Source organism: Dysidea avara, chromosome 2 (assembly GCF_963678975.1).
Source record: "Dysidea avara chromosome 2, odDysAvar1.4, whole genome shotgun sequence".
In the NCBI taxonomy this organism is placed as follows: domain Eukaryota; kingdom Metazoa; phylum Porifera; class Demospongiae; order Dictyoceratida; family Dysideidae; genus Dysidea; species Dysidea avara.
In genome coordinates, this window is record NC_089273.1 from 15,058,769 (window position 1) to 15,081,299 (window position 22,531).

Below are 22,531 nucleotides of genomic sequence, written 5' to 3' on the forward strand. Positions count from 1 at the left end.
CGCTGGGTGCCCGGCACAGGGTTGCTTTCTTTGAAAAAACAGACAGAAATACGACGTTTCGAATTCAAACTGCCCTACCACCCAGGGCAAGAGAAGCCAACTCTTCCTCATAGTGTTTCGATACGGTTGGGTGCATAGTTTGTCTATGCTGTTAGTTTGGAAAAGATCTGAGACTTCTCACCATCTGGGTGACGAACGTCAAAATTTTCTGCAGCATCAAAGAATTGTGTCGCGCTTTCTAGCCAATTCCAGCGCCTCTGCAGCCACAACAATCATCAATTATAAACTAAAACTATGGCAAAAGATGTCCCTGAACGTTTGGTAGCAGCGGTTGTCAATTATTATTTCATCCACGGCTTCCACGCCTCGTTCTAAGCTATGCATCAAGGGAGGCAGCAAAATCGTCCAAATTTGACTTCACCTCTTACGCTCCACAGCGGCTTCAAATCTTCACTAGATCACCCTAAATCACCATTATGCTGCAAAACATCCAAAAACAAACCGAAAAAAGCACATAATCTGTCATTTTTGATTCGAGCTGGGTGGAGCTCCTGGTGAGCTGCTGGTATACTGCATCATATGAAATCACAGAAACACCAACTACTACTACTACCAAACGTTTTGATCCATCATTTATCATCATTCTAAACAAAATTAAGTGACCAGTGTGGCATCAGAAGTACTGGAAAGCACTTTGGTACCATTGAGAGAATCCCTTGAAATGACGCACGAAAATTTTGACGTTCTTCACCCAGATGGTGAGAAGTCTCAGATCCTATCCAGACTAACAGCATAGACAGACTATGGATCCAACCTTATCACATCACTATGAGGAAGAGTTGGCTTTTCTTGTCTTGGCTGGTAGGGCGGTTTTAATTCGAAAATTTGTGTTTCGTTTTCTGCTTTTTGAGAGAAAGCAACCCTGTGCCGGGAACCCAGTGAATCATTTGCTTATTACTGTGCGTACTTTTTAACTACATTAACTCTAGATAATATCTAGCTAAGCAGCAAGTTCTATCCTGTTCTTTGTGTGGAGCACGAAATTTAAAAAATAATATTTGCATCTCACGAAATACTAAAATCGATATTTCTGTGAAGACAACAACCGTGCCTCCGGTTTCATGGTGAATCTTGCAATGGGATACCACAATGAACATCCCACAATGGTAGGGGGATCGATTTGTAAAAGTTGATTTTTCGGATTGCGGACCCTATCTACCAAGACGCAAGTTGGACCATCGGATTTGCCATGAACAAGCGAATCCATTGCTGGGTAAGTTTTGTCTTCCAGGCCTTTCCTACAACCAGGGCGAACCGGCGAAGGCAAAAACGTGAGAAATAAAGTGACAGTGAACCGATTGTACTACACAAGGCAGACTAACGCTCATATTTTCTGTGTCCTTAGGCATACTGACACGAAAGAAAGATATTGGAACTCCTCTTGCTTTTGGTATTATCACTTTACTTCATTGTGAAACAAATGTTTTAAAATTTACGGAATGTTTTTTTCGATTTTGTAAACATTCCACCCATTGTGTCCTGCAAACCCTGCGTTTATTGCATTCTACTGGCTGTAAAATTATAGCTACTGTAGCTACTGTAGGCTTGCACAAACACATGGGATTCTTGCAGCAGTGGCGTAACTAGACTTGTACCGATACCAGGGCCCAGTGCAATAAGTTAAAGTTGTATTCACAAGTAAAGCTATTAAAGTAGCTAAAGTATCGAAGTGATAGTTATTTTTAGAGGCGCTTATACCAATAACCTGGCAGTTTGAAGTGATTTCACAATAGCGAAAGGTAATATAGCTGTTTTGCAGCCAAAAATGTGTGCTTTTGTCAAGGTCTCGATTGATTATTCAGTGAAATAGTCTTTTCTACTACTCTATTGCTAATTCCGTGGGCGTGACTTGATTGCTGACACCCGGGTAGGCCCGGGTTTAGTTTCGCCACTGTCTTGCAGATCCGGTCACAGTTACTAAACTCAGTGGCGAGCGTTCTCATGCGTGTCGAGCTTTTCACGTGGCTAGTGCTTATCCACGCGATGTTCCACAGGTCTTGTACAGTACATTGCAAAGAATGATCTTGTGAGAAGACATGAGCACTACTCGCATGTGTATACTCGCGACGTTACCTGTGATCTGTACTGTACTATTCCATGCTCAATACCTTTTAGAAGTTGTTTATCATAATGATTAATGTGATACCTGCAGAATTGTTCATCTTGATGCAATAATGTGTATTTGTATGGATGTAGGTAATATTAACATCACTGTAGTGTACTATACACTAACATTTACTGTTAACAGTTACAGTGTTCACTGTCACATGTCATTACACGTTATTATAATTACAGAATAATTACACATCGTCCATATGGAAGATCACTGTGACATGGATAACCCTACTAGTAAGTGTTGTGGTGTTTATCAGCTATAGCACTGTTTTTGTATGTATTGACATACACATGCATACACCTTAATCATCTCTTGCTACGTAAGTAGTAAGATGTTATTCAACTCTCTCCATATTAGTTTGAAAACGATTGATACTGCATTTTGTTTTTAAATGTCAAGGACACCAATTGGTGTTCTCGTGCTACAATGTATATAGCAATAGAGATGGCCTGTTTCCACCTTTAGGGAATTCATATACTTCTCTCAATTGCTTCACGATCTCTTCCAATTCCCTCATCTTCTTTGGTGACCTTTCATACAGGTAAAACAGCTATATGGACATGCTATAGCATTAAACCAACAAATAAGCCTATCCTGAAATAGTCACATACCTAAAAACACAGGAACATAGGTAAATGGATCAAATGTGCACAGCAAAAATCATGTTCAAAGATTAATATTGCTTGTATTTATTAGAACTCTCTTGATGTCAGTATTGTAACTACTAGTACAAAATACCTACACTAAAGCAAAAACCTTTTATTTGATCCCTATTTTATATAGTGTGCTAAAAGCAGCGTATATGTAAGTGCAGAACTCCATTGCCATGAAAGTTGGCATACATTATAATGTACTCACGTACCAACTCTAGTGTAAATCTTCACAAAGCTATCGACAATTAAAAATAATATGATTTTTTGTCATGCCTGTAGGATAAACTGCCTAAGGGAATAATAGCTTGAAAATCATTTTGTGTATAGGTTAACCATGATAGCTCAAACCTTTTGTAGTTTAAAAGATCACTGAGAACTACAGGGTTACAAGGAAAAACAACATAATGTAAAACCATGGGGTAAAAACACTCTAATAGAGCAGTCACTAAGTATCAAAAAAAATAAAAATAATAATAAATAAATAAAAAGTGAGAAACAGGGTAGTGGACCCAGGGACCAAGGACCTGTGACCCAAGGACCCACAAGAATCCAACTTTTTTGGAATTTTGTACACTTCACAATAATACTTTTACTAGGTACGTACCTCTGTAGGTACACTGTTAAAAATAGGGTGTAATCCAATCACCTTTGGGGGAGTTCTAACTGCTGTTTAAATTAAACTCCTTTGAAGGGAGTTGTAGTACTCCCCAGGGGTGCTCTAGGAGCAACTAAAAGGTGTTACAAGGGCATTGCAACACTCCCTAAGGGTGTTCTAGGAATAGCTATAAAGGTGTTCTAGTGCTCTCCATGGTGGCATTTTGTTGAAAAGAAATGTAGGCTTGCTATAGCATTCCAGTAACCTTCATGTTGATTTCAATTTATACTCAATGACTACCAACAACAAAGCACATTAGCAGTACGCAATAATATATTTGCAACACCTTATACTTACCACATAGTTGTTTCCAAGTCACTCTTATAGAAGTTAGCAAACTGTACTTATAATCTAATTTTCAATAGAGCATCCAATTGTGGGTTTCAATATACCTAGGTGTAGGCAAACACCCTTACAGTGGCTTAGCTATTATTGGGGAGTAAAATGACATTTGTGGTGTTCAACAACACCCCAAGTGCTACAATACTCCCCTAGGGTGTTGTAAATACCATGGGTGTACATGAACACCTTTACGATGGGTGTACCTGTAACACCTCGTTTTAACAGTGTACTGTAGTCTTGCATGGCCAGTCCACTTTTTCCCAGTCATGGTGTCTCACACAATGTTTAAAACTTACAAGTGCCTCTGAAAAGTGTCTGAAGCTGACTGCATTGATAGGCCACTTGTCTGTTGCATAATAAGCATACTAGTCTATTATGTCACCCATCTCTATAAAGTTTAGAAATATTATGCAAGCACTTATTCTGGAGAAATGACAATTACTAGCTAAGCAAGTTTCAGTCCAGGAGTTTAACAACTAGATCTCATACAACGTGGTGCACATTGCCGTATTATCACAATTTTCTCATCATTAACACTTGTTTATGTAGCAAACGTGTTGTGAAAATATGGGCAACAATATATTCTCCAATATTGCAGTACACAAACTTTATTGCAAAATGAATGACTTTAAAGCTGCATATTTGGTCAAATAAATAGCAATACTATACTATTGCAATTTCTGGTTTCCAAAATAGAATCATAATAATCAGTACTGATAAGAATAACTTTGGTGCAAAACCACCCCCAGAACCAGTTTATGGCTTGGGTTGGGACATTTAAAAAAGAAAGTATGGTAAAAGCAAGCCCCCAAAGTCAGTTTATAGCTGGCTTTGAGATATTTAATTATACCAAAAGAAATGAAATCCATGCAAAATCATCTAGACTTTAAAACAAAAGCCTGGGTGGAAAAGGTTGTGAAATTAAAGATGGCGGCCAATAAATGGCTGCAACAGTGATTATGCCAATTAAGTTTTAATCATACCCTGGCAATTATTAAAATTGATTACCATTTCTTGGCCACCACCTTTGATTTCCTGACTTTTTCACCCTGGCTTTTGAAGGCCACACCCTTTTGTTTTGCATGGATATAGCCTTCTTGTAGGTCCCTAGCGAAACAGTCATTACAATATTAGTGTAAAATTGCAAGATCGAAATACATTAAGAGTCTAAGAGCAACCATCCAGAAGCAATAAAGAACTGTACCAGGCAGATCTTTATTGTCTGTGATAAACAGCCAATGCTTAACTATCAAACCACTCTTGTCAGTTGTTTACCTCACTTAATGTGTACCTTGTAAAATTAATAAAACTTCATGTCTACAAATTGAACAGTTCTACCAATAAAAGTTCTACATGATTATGTGTGCTGCATTAAAAGCTTGTAGCTACAGTGCGTATAAAAATGAGTCAAAAATCTTTCTCTGTTGATCATTATTGTGCTTTTAGGTAAGGTATGGAGCCATAGAGTTATACACTATGGCTCCTTTAAAATACACACAGTGATATTAATGCTAAAACAGCTAAACTGTGAAAAAAAATGTAGCCTTCACTCACGGAAAGCATAAATCATGACGGCCAACAAATGACTATATACAATGATAATAATGTTAGTGTAGTCATCATTCAACTCTTGTTTCACTACTTTTATCACATGAATTCTTTTTAAATTAATAAAGCTACTATTTATTTTAGTGCTCATTATTGTTGTGTTTTCTGGTACAATTTCTCTTTATGTATATGTTAAAGCATTGCCGCGAGTACTATATGAAAAACAAAGCATGACGCGTGTGGCTGAGATGCTAATAAAGTACGAGGTGAAGCCGAGTGCTTTATTAGCATTGAGGCCAAGTGCTGAGTGCTTTATTTTTCATATTTCACGAACAAGGCTATGCTTTAAATGATTTATGCAACTTTGTAGTTGTGTAGCTTCACCATACACTAAGACTCATAATTAATATGCATTACATGAACTATTAGCAGCCTGAATACACACAAGCTAGTTTAACAAAGTAACTCACACGTAGTTCACCATAGTTTGCCATGATAGACATTCATCGCATATTTTGGCAGGTTTGTGTCATAACCCATAATCGATTCTATTGTGACACATAGTGAAGTATTTCCATGACATCTCCAGGACTTGTCTGCTTGCATCAACAAATGTAACAGCAACGTTACCTTCTCCCACCCATCATCGAACCATTTAGGTATGTCTATAAAAGCAATCCAATGGTAGAACTTGTATTGGCTGGGGTGATTTATCACTCAGCGCAGCGAGACTATCAGCCTTCACCAGCTTGGGTGATTAGTCATACTGGCATGAGCCCCGAAGGCTATTAGCCTGCACTAAGGCACGTGGGCAACTGTGCTTTATTGCCCACAAAGAGTGCTTTATTGCACCGCAAAGAGTGCTTTATTGCACCGCAAAGAGTGCTTCATTGCAATAAAACACTCTTTACGGTGCAACAAAGCACTCTTTGTAGGAAATAAAGCACTGTTTTCCCTGAAGTGTACTTTATGAAATTTAAAGTACACCTTTTCCTTTGATCTCACCACGCAAAGTTCTAATAGTATTAAATAAGCACATGTACATATTATATATCACAATTCATCCTATACAACAGATACTGGATACAGTAGTTTACCAGACAACACAACTAGTGACCCAACAGCCACCAGTACACCAGACTGTTTGTATGGGCAACAAGTGATTGGTGTGATTATGAGAAAACCTGGTAAGATAAAAATTATATTTGACCTATTATAGTATTATTAATATCGTTAACAGAGTTTTCATTTCTGATCAGATACTACAACTTGTTGTATCAGAGTTTAATACCTAACTGTAAACTGACCATCAAAATTCTAAAACATCGTTTAGAAATTCCTAGTGATGTGGAGAGTTTTATTGTCAATGGAGAAAGCTCAAGAATCAGATGTCAGAGGATTATCAATCTTCTACTAGTTCAGTTAGACACTACAAGAGATTACAAACATTTCTGTTACTTGTTCAACATGATATCAGTAATGACTGATCTCCCTGATAAACCAGAGACAGGTATAAACACATTAATTAAGTCAATCAGATACAAGTTAAAGTTAAGACAGTTGGCTAGATGATTCCTGGGATGGCCACTAATGCTTCAGTAGACAGAGAGCTCAAGATTCCACTGGTCTTAAGCATAGCCTGATAATTTCTCTATTCTATTGTCTCCATTTTAATACAGTACTCCTATAAGTTGCCCAGTGGCACCCCCCACCCCCCCTTCCTTCATCCCTTTCAAAAACAATTGCATACAAGATCAAGATACTCTAATACAGCAGTCACTCTAATAAATGAGTCACAGTATTCATGAGGCAGTGTAGCTTAACTATGAAGATATAAATAAGGATCTTTATATACTTTATAGTAAACACATTTAGTAAAGGGCAGCCGTTATTTCCGGGGCCCTTTTTTTTGCTCTTCAACTTTTCAGCAAAGTGCACCCCCCTTCCAACTTCTGGATCCGCTTCTGTTGCCCACCCACTTCTCCCACCCTTGCACTATCCTATTCCTACCAGCTGTACTATAATACAAGAAAAATCCTTGCAATGTGTTAAAATTTTTAGTAATATTATTGTACCTTAGGAAAACAATAGTTACCTATGATAAACTCCAAATTTTGCATGCACCACTTTAGCCTTCGCAGTGATAGTGTATGAAAAAGGTACCTTTTCGTAAATTAGATCACAATTGTTGGATCCTAATAAAATGGTCTCCTTAAAAAACAGTTAAATGAATTGTTGTAGTATTATTCACAACTGAGGAGTATTAATATCAAGACACACGGTAGTGTGTCGTGCGGCCCAAGAAGCCGGCGCGCCACAACGTGAGTATATTGACAGGAAGAACGAAAAAGTCATTTCCACACCTTTGTATCTCGGTGATCACTTATCTGATTGGAACCAAATTTGCTACACAGTTGCCCGCCAGCCAAGGGAGTCTACATTCCAAATTTGAAGGAAATCGCTCCAGCCATTTCCGAGATACGAGCTGCCAAAGTTTCGTTTTTTTTCTTCGTTTTTTTTTTTCTTCTTCTTCGTCTTTTCGCACACTTGCAAAAATTGCTATAACACGCAAACGCGTACTCCGATCACCTTGAAATTTGGCACACAGAAAGGGAGAACAAAGGCGAATCCTAGCATCAAATTTGGTACAAATCCGATGAATGGTTCAGGAGTTATGACCGATTATTCGCGTAAAACAAGATCGATTTGTTGTCACGCCTACAGGGTAAACCGCTTCATGGAATGAGTTGAAAATTGCTATGTAGATGGAGTAACCATCGTAGGAGTGCCTTTTGGTGGTTTGAAAGGAATCGAGATAAAGACCACGGAGATATGACACAAAACCCAACCTGTGTCACAATTACGCGATCGATTTTTATGAATAAAAAAGTATTAGTTTTCACGCCTACTAGGCAAACCGCTTAGAGCAATGAGCTGAAAATCGGTGTATAGCTGGAATAATCTTCATAGAAAGTCCTTGCAGTAGTACAGAAGAATCGGATTACAAATCACTGAGTTATGATTCGAAAGCCAACTCCGTGTAGCAAATGCGAGATCGAGATACTCTAATAGAACAGTCACCCTAATAGAGCATTCGGCTAATTTATTATAGAATTTTATTACATCACAAGTTATTCTGTAGGGAGTTCAGCTGCAAACAGTTAATCTTATAGACAGTTCAGCAAGAAGACAGTCACCATGTGGAGAGTTAAGCAAATATATCACTATAGAAATTCAGAACATTATTACAAGTCACCCTGAAGAAAGTTCAGCTATAAACAAGTCATGCACTGTGTAGAGAATTCAGCTACAATTAAGTCACTCTCTAGAGAATTCAGTTACACAGAATTCAGCTACACACAAGTCACTGTGGAGAGAGTTCAGCTACAAACAAATTATCCTTTAGAGTGATCAGCTACAAACAAAACACTTTGCAGGGTGTTCAGCTGCAACAAATCAACCTTTAGAGCAATCAGCAATGAACAAATCAACACAAATCTACCTGTAGAGAGATCAGCTAGAAACAAATCACCCTGAAGAGAGTTCAGCTACAAAAAATCACCCTGTAGAGACATCAGCTAGAAACTAGACACAATGTAAGGAGTTCAGCTACAAGCAATCACCCTGTAGAGAGTTCAGCTAAAACAAATCAACCTACAGAGAGATCAGCTACAAACAAATCACCTTATAGAGAGTTCAGCTACAAACAGATTACCTGTAGAGAGATCGGCTTCAAACAAATCAACCTGCAGAGAGATCAGCTACACACAAATCAACTTGTAGAGAGATCAGCTACAAACAAATCACCCTGTAGAGAGATCAGCTAGAAACTACACACAATGTAAGGAGTTCAGCTACAAACAAATCACCCTGTAGAGAGATCAGCTACAAACTAGACACAAAGTAAGGAGTTCAGCTACAAGTAAATTACCCTGTAGAGAGTTCATCTACAAACAAATCAACCTGTAGAGCAATCATCTAGAAACAAATCACCCTGAAGAGAGGTCAGCTACAAAAAATCACCCTGTAGAGAGATCAGTTAGAAACAAATCACCCTGAAGAGAGGTCAGCTACACAAAAATCACCCTGTAGAGAGATCAGCTACAAACAAATTGCCCTGTAGAGAGATCAGCTACAAGCAAACACCCTGTAGAGAGTTCAGCAACAAAGAAACCACCATGTAGAGAGTTCAGCTACAAACAAATTACCCTGTAGAGAGATCGGCTACAAACAAATCAGCCTGTAGAGAGATCAGCTAAAACAAATCAACCTGCAGAGAGATCAACTACAAACAAATCACCTTAAAGAGAGTTCAGCTACAAAAAATTACCCTATAGAGAGATCAGCTACAAACAAATCAACCTGCAGAGAGATCAGCTACACACAAATCAACTTGTAGAGAGATCAACTACAAACAAATCACCCTGTAGAGAGATCAGCTAGAAACTACACACAATGTAAGGAGTTCAGCTACAAATAAATCACCCTGTAGAGAGTTCAGCTAAAACAAATCAACCTGCAGAGAGATCAGCTACAAACAAATCACCTTTTAGACAGTTCAGCTACAAATAAATTACCTTGTAGAGAGATCGGCTACAAACAAATCAACCTGCAGAGAGATCAGCTACACACAATTCAACTTGTAGAGAGATCAGCTACAAACAAATCACCCTGTAGAGAGATCAGCTAGAAACTAGTCACAATGTAAGGAGTTCAGCTACAAGCAAATCACCGTGTAGAGAGTTCAGCTACAAACAAACCAACCTGTAGAGCGATCAGCTAGAAACAAATCACCCTGAAGAGAGGTCAGCTACAAAAAATCACCCTGTAGAGATATCAGCTAGAAACAAATCACCCTGAAGAGAGGTCAGCTACAAAAAAATCACCCTGTAGAGAGATCAGCTAGATACAAATCACCCTGAAGAGAGGTCAGCTACAAACAAAACACTTTGCAGAGAATTCAGCTACAAACAAATCAGCTTGTAGAGAGATCAGTTACACACAAATCAACCTGTAGAGAGATAAGCTAGAAACAAATCACCCTGTAGAGAGTAGCTACAAGCAAAACACCCTGTAGAGAGTTCAGCAACAAAGAAACCACCATGTAGAGAGTTCAGCTGCAAACAAATCACCTTATAGAGAGTTCAGCTATAAACAAATCACCCTGTAGAGAGATCAGCTAGAAACTAGACACAATGTAAGGAGTTCAGCTACAAGCAAATCACCCTTTAGTGAGTTCAGCTACAAACAAATCAACCTGCAGTGAGATCACCTACAAAAAAGCACCTTGTACAGAGTTCAGCTACAAACAAATTACCCTGTAGAGAGATCGGCTACAAACAAATCAACCAATAGAAAGATCAGCTACACACAAATCAACTTGTAGAGAGATCAGCTACAAACAAATCACCCTGTAGAGAGATCAGCTAGAAACTAGACACAATGTAAGGAGTTCAGCTACAAGTAAATCACCCTGTAGAGAGTTCAGCTAAAACAAATCAACCTGCAGAGAGATCAGCTACAAATAAATCACTTTACAGACAGTTCAGCTACAAACAAATTACCTTGTAGAGAGATCGGCTGCAAATTAATCAACCTGCAGAGAGATCAGCTACACACAAATCAACTTGTAGAGAGATCAGCTACAAACAAATCACCCTGTAGAGCGATCAGCTAGAAACTAGATACAATGCAAGGAGTTCAGCTACAAGCAAAATCACCTTTTTAGTGAGTTCAGCTGCAAACAAATCAACCTGCAGTGAGATCACCCACAAAAACGCACTTGTACAGAGTTCAGTTACAAACAAATCACCCTGTAGAGAGATCAGGTAGAAGAATTCACCTTGTAGAGAGTTCAGCAACAAAGAAACCACCATGTAGAGAGTTCAGCTGCAAACAAATCACCCAGTAGAAAGATCAGCTAGAAGAAGTTACCTTGTAGAGAGTTCAGTTACAAAGAAACCATCGTATAGAGAGTTCAGCTACAAAGAAATTACTCCGTAGAGAGTTCAGCTAGAAGAAGTCACCTTGTAAAGAGTTCAGCTACAAAGAAAACATCATGTACAGAGTTCAGCTACAAAGAAACCACCTGTACAGAATTCAACTACAAACAAATTACCCTGTATAGAGATCAGCTAGAAGAAGTTACCTTGTAGATAGTTCAGCTACAACAATTCATCCTGTAAAAAGATCAGCTAGAAGAAGTCACCTTGTAGAGTGTTCATTTACAAAGAAACCATCATGTAGAGAGTTCAGCTGCAAACAGATCACTCTGTAGAGAGTTCAGCTACAAAGAAACCGCCATGTAGAGAGTTCAGCCTCATACAAATCACCTTGTAGAGAATTCAACTACAACAAATCACCCTGTAGAGAAGAAATTACCATGTAGAGAGTTCAGCTACAAAGAAACCATCATGTAGGGAGTTCAGCTACAAGAAACCACCATGTAGAGAGTTTAGCTGCAAACAAATCACCTGTAGAGAGTTCAGCTAGAAACAAATCACACCGTAGAGAGATCAGCTGGACGAAGTCACCTTGTAGAGAGTTCAGCTACAAAGAAACCATCATGTAGAGAGTTCAGCTGCAAACAAATCACCCTGCAGAGAGTTCAGCTACAAACAAATCACCCTGTAGAGAGTTCAGCTAGACGAAGTCACCTTATAGAGAGTTCAGCTACAAAGAAACCATCATGTAGAGAGTTCGGCTACAAAGACACCACCATGTAGAGAGTTTAGCTGCAAACAAACCACCTGTAGAGAGTTCAGCTAGAAACAAAATACCCTGTAGAGAGACCAGTTAGAAGAGGTTACCTTGTAGAGAGTTCAGCTACAAAGAAACCATCCTGTATATAGTTCAGCTACATTTCAAGTCACCCAGTAGAGAGATCAGCTGCAAAAACTATCCTGTGGGGAATAATGGGCATGTAATAAATATATGTATATAATTAATTTTGTATAATACTAATAAAATCAAAAAATAATTGAAGTACTAAAATTCTTCTTTAAGTTCTTCTTCCTGTAGTAAAGAAAAAAACACATGGGTTAAAAAAGCCCCAAAGCCAGCCATAGGCCGGCTTTGCAGTATACAATACAAAAAGAAGTGATATCTAATCAAAAACAGCCAAGCTGTAAAAAAAGGTGCGGCCCCCAAAAAGGCCATGGTGAAAAAAGATGTGAAATCCAAGGTGGCGGCCAAGAAATGGCTGTGATGGTAGGTTAATGGTTACATTTTAATAACGACAATTCAGGTGAATTTTGTGCCGCTTGGCCTTGGCACCAAATTCACCTGAATTGTTGTTATTAAAATGTAACCATTAACCTACCATCACAGCCATTTCTTGGCCGCCACCTTGGATTTCACATCTTTTTTCACCATGGCCTTTTTGGGGGCCGCACCTTTTTTTACAGCTTGGCTGTTTTTGATTAGATTATAGCTACATGTATATACTAGCTATACTAATGCTAAAGAAAACTTATAATTTTAAAGGTATTAAGTACGTAGGACCTCGATTATCTGAATGATGTAAATGACTGCTCTATACATAAGTTCACGTGAAAATTGCGCATATGGGTACGTGACTCATTGTTTTTACTCTGGTTGGCAACGGAGATTAATGTTGTAATTAGTTAGGCAGTGTTTACTATAGAATGAGTGACCATTTCAACTCTTTGAAAGACGAAGGAGAGATACGAAGAGAAGCTTAATGCCATTGGTTTGCAGTTAGATAGGGATCCTTATCGAGGTGAACACGACTATGAGGCTGACATGACCAGTTGGCCACCAGTGGAATACAGGCATATATTTGCCTATTTCATTGCATGACCAGGTGTTTACACATTTGAACAGTTGCTATCTTGGAAACAACTTGATGGTTACAATTATTTTGCAAGTAACTACGTGAGGACAGTGATGTCAAGAAAAATTGGAACTAGGGGTGTAATGTTAAGGTGGCGGTTACCTCACAATTTTCGGTTTAAAGGATATTTTTAAAATTCAGTTATAAACAGATTTGGAGAACTACACTAAAGTGAACACAGCCAGATTGTAGACCAGCTCTTCCTCTATTTACATACTGGTCTGTATGGCCATTTGAGATTGAACAGCGATGCTAGAAAACCGATTGTACAAGCATGTAAAAATCCTTTTGGTGTCAGTTTACGCAAAGCTCGTTGCACATTGCGGCAAGATAAATCATGGAATCTATTCTTTAGCAGCATAAGCAGGGTGTGATCAACAATGCTCCAGCCTACACCAGGCTGAAACATAGCTATGGCACTATGAAGTCCTTTTGGCCACCGCAAAATGGTCTAAAACCTGCTGTAACTTCGACAGGTGATACAAAAACCTTTTTTTCTTGACATGCGGCCCTGCTACAAATACCAGTCGCCTATTTTACACAAATACAGAGGTCTCCCTCACTAGTGTACTAAAAAACACTGATGCAGAAAGTTGTACTAGCACTCTACATCTTGCTTTACATACCATGCTAAAACCACAAATGACGTATGCCGCCAAAGTTTTGTGCGAAGCACCCGAATCTCGGTGAATAAAGGTTCTAAACTACTCTACTTACTTTAGTGGATGTCTTCTTTAATAATATTCACAAAGCAGTAACGAATTTCATCTTATTACAGGGCAATGGGCCTTAACACACGCAACAACATATGTATCGTGGAGTGACGTTGGATTATCACCTTTCATAGTCTACCCATGTTACTAATGTTGCTAGTAAGGCTACAGGGATGTTAAACTTTCTCAAACGCCACCTTACTAAATGTTCAACTGATATCAAGACATCTGCATACTTATTATTAGTTCGACCATTAATGGAATACGCATGTGTTGTTTGGGACCCACATTACAATGTACAAATAACACTTTTAGAAAAAGTCCGGAAACGTGCTGCAAGATGGGTCCTTTCTGACTATAACTATCACAGTAGTGTCAGTACTGTGCTGGAACAGCTTAATAGGTTGCCATTAGCAAAGAGAAGGAAGCGACAAAGACTAAACATCTTTTACCAAATAATGCACGACATAATTGGCTTATCTCTACCTGACTGCTATCACTTTACCACCACACATACTAGACAACATCACCCATTCCACCTAATGATACCATCCACAAGTACCACTGCATATATGACAAGCTTTTTCCCGAAGACGATCAGAGAATGGAATGCACTACCAATACCACTGATAGAAAGAACAATTTAACTAAACTTTCAGAGGCCATAATTGAATGTCTGTAATGTATTTACTTGTACCTTGTAGGGCCTAATCAGCCTCAGCTGTCTGCCCTATTTAACCAATAATAATAATAATAACAACCATTTTAATTATTGCATAAACACTAATTACATGATGCAATAAATGAATATTTGTGGTGCAACGTATGGCTTCATTTGCAATGGCTTCAAAACCACGACTTCCAGGTAACCACCACCTTAAAAGCATTTGTCAACCCAAGCCAGAAAACACCAAGTAAAGCTAACTGGGCTTGGGTAATGATGAAGTCAGACGGAACAGTTGTAACAGCTCATTGCACTTGCATGGCTGGGTAGATTGCATTATAGCTATACCAAGAGTTCATAATATAGTAGAGCCCCAGTGGCAGATCCAGAGGGGTCACATGGGGCATGTACCACCCTCCACTTCAAATAAAAGATCGAGATACTCTAATAGAGCAGTCAAGTACTCTAATAAAGCAGTCACAGTGTTCATGAGACAGTGCAGCTTACCTATGAAGCTGTTAATAAGGATTTTATTTTACATACGTGATATATATATATATATATATATACACATATGGTAAAGGATAACTGACTATTATTATTGCTGTGACCGTTTTTTTGTGCTCTTCAACATTTTTCAACAAGGTGCCCCCCCCCCTCTTTCTAAACTCTGGATCTGCCCCTGAGCCCTCTCTACTATATTATGAACTCTTGGCTATACTGTATGTATAATCAGTTGCCATACTATTATACATTCAGGTTAGGTGAGGGGTGCTCTCATATTGCAGCAGTCTTGTTTAAAGTAGAGTGTGCAGTTAGGTTAGGATACACTGCAGGAACATCACAGCCTTGTCAATGGAATGAAGCATACTCTCAGAAAGTTAACTTGTGATATTCACACGCATATAGCCATTATATTTATTGTCATAAACAGATTGAACTTACTTGCGTGATTGATATGGACTTCACTCAACCCAAGCGAAAACGATCCAATGAAAAAGGCACCATTACTTCAACTACTTCAAGACAACCTAAGGAACTCAAGACTATCTCACAGAATGGTGAAGACATTTTTTTGGGAAACTGAAAGAAATTTTACCTGATTCGGGAATTTTGACTGCAGTAGAAGCTAGGGAACACACTACAGTTGATGCTACCATACGTATAGTAAGAAAACTACCTCCACTGTTGGCTGCTTTGCAAGATAAGAAATGCAAGGAACTTAATGAAGAAAACTTAAGCCTGGAATGTGTCAAAATATTTCAAAGATTAACTGTTGATGAGCATGAAGTTCAGTACCTTGAGGAGTCAACAAAATTGCAGTCTGAATGTTTCTTATGGCACAAGCATCGTATTGGTCGTGTAACAGCTTCCAAGTTTGGTCCTGTTAGCAGAGCAAAAATAAAGTGTCCACCTCAGTCACTAGTGAGAGATATTTTGTCACACAGTCAGTTCAATTCCATGAAAGTACTTGCATTACACTGAGGAATAACAAATGATCCAGTTGCATACGAAGCTTATGTTCATAAGATGCAGGCCCTCCATGATGAGTTTATGTTTGAATGTGTTGGGCTATTCATCAACCCAGCATTTCCACATCTTGGAACCTCACCAGATGGATTGGTGTCATGCAAATGTTGTGGAGATGGTTTGGTAGAAATAAAATGTCCTTATATACATAGACTCCTAGATCCAAATGAATATATAGATGATAAGTTTTATCTGCAGCCAAGTAGTGAGGGGAAAATGCAACTCTCGCATACTCATGATTATTACCTACAAATGCAAGGAAATTAATGAGTATTACTAATAGAAATTACTGTGATTTTGTTTGCTGGACTCCTGTTGGTGTGCATATTGAACAAGTCAAAGTGGATCAAGATGTTTTTGATAGGATAAAGCTATCACTTAAATCTTTTTTCAGAGATGTACTCCCACCACTCCTGTTGAAGGGGGATTTTACAGCTTCAGCAGCTTCTGAGCTGAAACCTTTTACTTCAGATGAGACTAGTTCTGTGTACTGCAGGTGTAAACGCAATGAATTTGGTAAAATGATTGACTGTGACAATAGTACATGCCCCAAAGGAGTGTGGTTTCATTTTAAGTGTGTCCAATTAACACGTAAACCGCGTGGTAACTGGTATTGTAGTGAACAATGTAAAAGTGTTGCTACTAATGATTAATAATATTGTATACATATGATACATAACAACTGTACAGTGAGTTTATGTTGGTACAACAGATGGCGACAAATTGGTGAGAGCTGCACATGTTATTAATATTTTATCTACATTGGCTAATTCCGTATCTGCTTTGTGTTTTAAACAATTCACAGGTATAGTGCCTTGAAGTATCATGTACTTATTTTTCATTTCCCCAATAACTCGTTCGACATGAATGCAAACTCTTGCTATTCTCTGTGATACTTCCATCTCCTGCTGTGACAATTGCATTTTACCTTTAGTGAATGCTGGCATTATCAGCCTAGCTCCAACATCATCACCTATATCGAATCCTCTGTCAGCAAGTATGGTGTCACCTGGATCTATAAGTTTCAAAAATCCACTCTGCTGTGTTAAAAACTTGTCTGAAACACATCCTCCCCACACAGCTGACACACATGAAATTGTTCCAGCAGGAGTCACAGCAATTAGAAATTTAACTGTGTTGTGTTTTTTATAGTTTGAGTAAGTTTGAGCTCGTGCCTGAAATGAAAGTGGTCTTTCAATGAATATCTCAGAACAGTCGATTATACAATGAGCATTAGGGTAAGTTTCTTTAAATAGCTCTGGCATGTTGGATTGTATTATCTCCCGAGGAGGCAACTTGATTAGAAACTTCAGATGGACAGCCATGACATTGATCCAATCGGTGAAAATTGAACTAGCTGTTGACTTTGCAATATTAAAACAGTATGCCAGATCTTCAAATAACAAGCCTAACCGGAGTCTTATCATTACCAATAGAAATTCATCTTTGAAATTGAGTTTTGTGTTGCCATTTTGTCTTGGTATGAAGGTATATAAAAGAGAAAACACATGTAAAAGAAATTTCCTAAGATGGTAATCCTGTGTAAAACTTTGTTTTGTTGTTGTCTCCTTTAATATCATTAATACCAAATGGTGGTAAATCAGTTTGAGTTGCTTTATCTGCAAAATGAATTTTAGGTGGTGTTTGAATGGAGCTTTCAGTTGCGTTGTCTTCAGTCTGAGTGTGAATGGATGCTTGTGTTTCTAGTTCATCTGTATTACGTTCATCTTCACACTGTGTTTCAGTACTACTAGTACATGTGCTAGACATTACTAATGGTTCAGCAGCACTCTCTTTCGACTTAGCAGCGAGTTTTCCAGCTTTCAATTGTCTATACTTATTATTATTAGCAGCTTGTTTGTCAACTTTCCATTGCCTTCTCTTCATTGCTCTTTCTAAACGGTCTTGCTTTTGTTTCAGTGCTCTTAAGGGGACAGGTTTGTGAGAAAAGATACTTGGAACATAGTCAGTATGAAGAGGGTTGTCCACTGGCATACCTAAAAGGTACAAAATTTCTAATAAAACATGCTTGCCTAGATATTCTACCAGGCTAAAATCAGTAAATATAATTATAGTACAGCTGAGATTCTAATGACCCACCAAAAAGCTCACACCAAGGTCAACTCATTTTTACAACTCTACCATTGAATATACACTCACCACTACATATGCAAATGCACGCAATGATGATATTTTCGAAATACTCTAATAAAACAATTACTAGCTACCCTAATACAATGCACATGAGTCTAACTACCCTGTTACTTATTGATAACTGAAATAAGATTCATGTCCATTGTCCATTCAAAACTTATCTACTCTCAACAGAGCAAATGTACTTGATACAAAATGGTCGCCACAAATACGCAAATGCTCATTCGGCTGCCACACCTTTCTCTTCATTGCCACTACCCATTTCCATCCCCTTTCCGTTTGTGTAGAAGGAACCCTATAGAAACCAAGTCCTTTATGCTTTCCATGTCGGTTCTTCCACCCATACGCACAGCAACTAATAACCATTCTGTACTAGGCCAACTTCAAGCTTGCCAACCATGTGGCCTACCGCGTATTAATAATAACATCACCTTGCGCTAATAGCAATGCATTAACTTATCTATTAGAGTATTTCGTCATTTGGTGAATGTTCTATTAGAGTAGTGTGTGTCCTATTGGAGTAGTTGAACAGAACTCTCTACTGTATGGAGGGAAAATTTGGCGCCGTTAAAATTTGGCAAATGACCATGAATTTGCCAAATTTTCCACATCCAAATATTTTGCTGGTGAAGAAATTAGCAAACCAAGCCTTGAGCTAACCAATTTTTTACTCGACCAAGGGCTACTGGGCCAGGCATTACGCTAGAGCCAAGTCTGCTTTGACTACCTCACTAGGTAACTAGCTCATTACTGTACATGTCAAGGTACACTAGTGTGGTATCCTCAAACCTCGCCTCGAAGCGGGCATGACAAGCAGCGAGTCCTACCATATTAAGTATGATATTCACTATTCCAGAGGGTGTAAATCTACTGTTAGTTGATAGCTGAATGCAGGTGCTGAAGAGGTGTGGCACTCCAAATTCTCGCTTCATACACAGCAATTAGTAATCTAATTAATTAAATAGGGTGTGCGTTTTGCTAACAATTCACCAAATTTTATTTCGCCAACAGTGATATTTTGCTTGATTCGCCAAATTTTTCCTGCTCCAAAGTTTCCCTCCGTACGGTATATAAATGAATGGGCTTCATTTATCTGAGAAATTCACTTATCTGAACACGTTTATGATTTAACTGGCACACAGGTGTTCGGATAATGTAGGTCCTACTGTATTGCTATAAGTAATATATTCGAAATTGTTATCAATATTTTGTCAAATTCAAGCAAAGTATAGCCTGAAAACCACACAAATTGTTTGGTGGCTGAATGAATGGGCCTGGGAATGGAGATTTACAACATTAATTCACTCCTTTGAATACTTTATATTGTACTGAGGTGTTGGGGTAAGTTTACGTATCTTTTGAGACCACGAGATGTTTGTTGATACATGATCAATGGTATAAAGCTAAAAGTAGTGAAACAAGAGCTATAATTGTGTAGCATGATTTATTTAATTATGCTACACAATAATTTATGTGGAAATCCCTACTTTGGCTTGCAGAGAGTGCACATATACATACAATATGATAATATAGTTCAATATACACTTTCCTATTGTAACTATTGTAACTACACACAATTTGTTTTTTCAATAACAGACGTAACCCATAAAACTTATCCATCAAGACTAGTCACTACTAGCCAATTAGACAATTATGCAGTAGACAATATCATTATCCAATGTGTTGATGATGGACCATCAGATGACAGAGCAGACAACTACTCCGTTAGTAGTCACCATCAGATTGTTGGTAGAAGGAGATGTAGACCTGTAACTACTGCTACTAGTAAGTGTAAGTGGTTCATACTAGGTGAAAATTATTTGAATAGTTTTATTATTTGAGTAATTTTATTACTGTTACTACTTGTAGATTAGTAGTCTGTAATTATAGGCTGAGACAAACAGTTTGAACATTCGACTGTTTGTTTGATTCCTTGCTATTTGTATACTTGAATCACTATTCAATCATCCGTGTTTTTTTCAATTGGTGAACTGTTTCATTTAATTACCTTATTGCTGAATTTATCCATCCACAAGGTTTCAAACTCTTGATATTAATCCCAAACACTTACATTGGTTTTGTTACAATGCTATAAAACATCAATTAAGAAATAATTTAGTCTTTTGATTTGCTTGATTTTTATTGCTAAACAATGTTGAAAGGTTTGTTAGGTAAACAGAAGACCGCAGTCACAACATTCAGTTTTAAAAATAGTATTCGTGCCAGGTCTACTACAATTTACATCATCATTACACATTTCACAGATCATCCAGTGAACATGATGAGAACTATTAGAATTTTATCAAGTGTGGACTTGTCATGTCTCATGAACTTGTCAGGTATAGTACAGTAATATTGTACAGCCATGCATAACATTTATGTGTGTTAGGCCTGAGCCTATTGAACTTTTGAAATTGCCTATATATTATTCTTTTGAGCAGTGCCCTAAAATTCACCCTATTATTCTTCAATTATGCACAGTTGTGTCCCATTATGCTCCAAATGTGACCAAATTTTTGATAATCTTTGATCTACGCACACACACACCAGTAAAATTCACTTTTAACCATGATTGAATAGCCACATCAATACTCTACACTTTTACACCACAGCCATGCCTCTAATTTGCTCAGGTTGCTTTTCTTGAATGGATTTCTAGAGATGTGTGCCATCCTCTGGGAATGCTGTGGCACCTTGTACCGTAAACAGCCGAAATTTGTGGAAATTCACCAAACTTTATTCATCAATCAGCTAGTTCCATATTAGCTGTACGGCAAATTCTGCAAACTTTTGTCCACCAACCTGCTTCTCATTCTGATTTGCCAAACTTAAATCTCACCAAACTTTCATTGTTTACAGTTATGCTACTGGTCAGCTGAAACATGAGACATGAACAGCCTTGGACAGTTGTCCAGATATTTCTACATATATTTCTTGAGGGCCCAATATTAAGGCTGGACGCACCATATGACCCACTTGGCTATTTAATGTTCATAATTATATCAATCACCCACCCACCACCCCACTACCACCCATGGTGACATACTTGCGTTACAGATACCGTCATGAAAAAAGGTGCTTAAAATCATGGTTATATCAACAGCTACAGTAGCTTGCTATGGATTAAGGTGGCTCGGAACAGTTTTCATAAGGTTTCAACAGTGTTATGCAAGCAATCACATTAGTTATGAGGCTTAAATATAATCATTACTGTGGTTGACCACCAGTTCCTGTCATTTGCAAATGAATATAATTATGTTGTGTAAGCACACATCATCACAGTGTTTAATAAGATCGCTGCGCACTATTATTACAAGCCTCCATACAAAAATGAACTAGTTGCCGGTTTTTCAAGATACGACTATCGAATTTTGGATAGGCAAGCAGTGGTAAATAAGCTGTCATTGTGCAGAAGCCGATTTTTAATATTCACTTCGACCTGGCAGTGGCGAATTGTAAAAAAAAAACCGTTTCAAATCTTTGTGTGACGTGGGTAGAATTAATGCATGAACTAAAGACCTGGTAGGAAAAGTAGCTCCGCACAATGATAGATAATCAGGTAAATAGTGTCTGACAGCGAATCCAGCCCCATAGCGCTAAGTGCGGAAGAAGGGTTCACTTTGAAGGGCTAAATTTGTAACTTGCGCTACACGCATCCCAGAGAGCTCCCGTTTGTTGTAAACGGTAGAGAACAAATTGTTTCATAGATTTCTGTTAGTTCAATGCACTTTGTGAAGATAGCTTGCTTGTTTTAGGCCCTGTAAATTTCATGGTGAAGCCATATGGAAACTGTTCTCAGCCACCTTAAACTGAAATAAACAGTATGGTTGGCTACATTCACTATGAAAATTTCAAACTCGTAGTTATTGACTTTCCCAAGTTATACTGGATTGAAATGCTTAAAATCACATATCTCGTAATCTATGGATGTGCGTGGATCGATGGTTCTCCAAAATTAAATCACAAATATGCTCATTTAAACTGTGTCTTGACTGTTGTATTAGAGTATCTAATGCATCTGTGAACATCATACAATACGATAGTACTGTATATTAGGGACATCAAAGGTGTGGGAGCGATCCGTGATATAATATAACCCAAAAACCTGCCACGATTTTTCCTCACAATGACATGACAGTATTGGTTGGGTAAAACCAAGCCCAAAAGTGTCTTCAGATCGACCCGAAACGTTTGCGTCTAGTTGTTACAGAATTTAGAAAAAAATTTATTCAACAGAATTT

General features: G+C 38.1%; 1 protein-coding gene across 2 annotated transcripts in view; it reads left to right on the forward strand.

Moving 5' to 3' along the window:
• Nucleotides 1-22,531, forward strand: part of LOC136246692 (uncharacterized) — a 109,359-nt gene that overhangs the window by 13,244 nt on the left and 73,584 nt on the right. The window contains exons 3-7 of one of the 2 annotated variants that reach the window (XM_066038233.1): nt 2,356-2,409; nt 6,451-6,561; nt 6,615-6,884; nt 19,887-20,081; nt 20,555-20,629. In XM_066038233.1, coding sequence (XP_065894305.1) covers nt 2,376-2,409; nt 6,451-6,561; nt 6,615-6,884; nt 19,887-20,081; nt 20,555-20,629 — 685 coding nt within the window. In that variant the 5' untranslated portion in view covers nt 2,356-2,375. The remainder of the gene's footprint in view (nt 1-2,355; nt 2,410-6,450; nt 6,562-6,614; nt 6,885-19,886; nt 20,082-20,554; nt 20,630-22,531) is intronic. The other variant, XM_066038234.1, reaches the window with a different exon arrangement.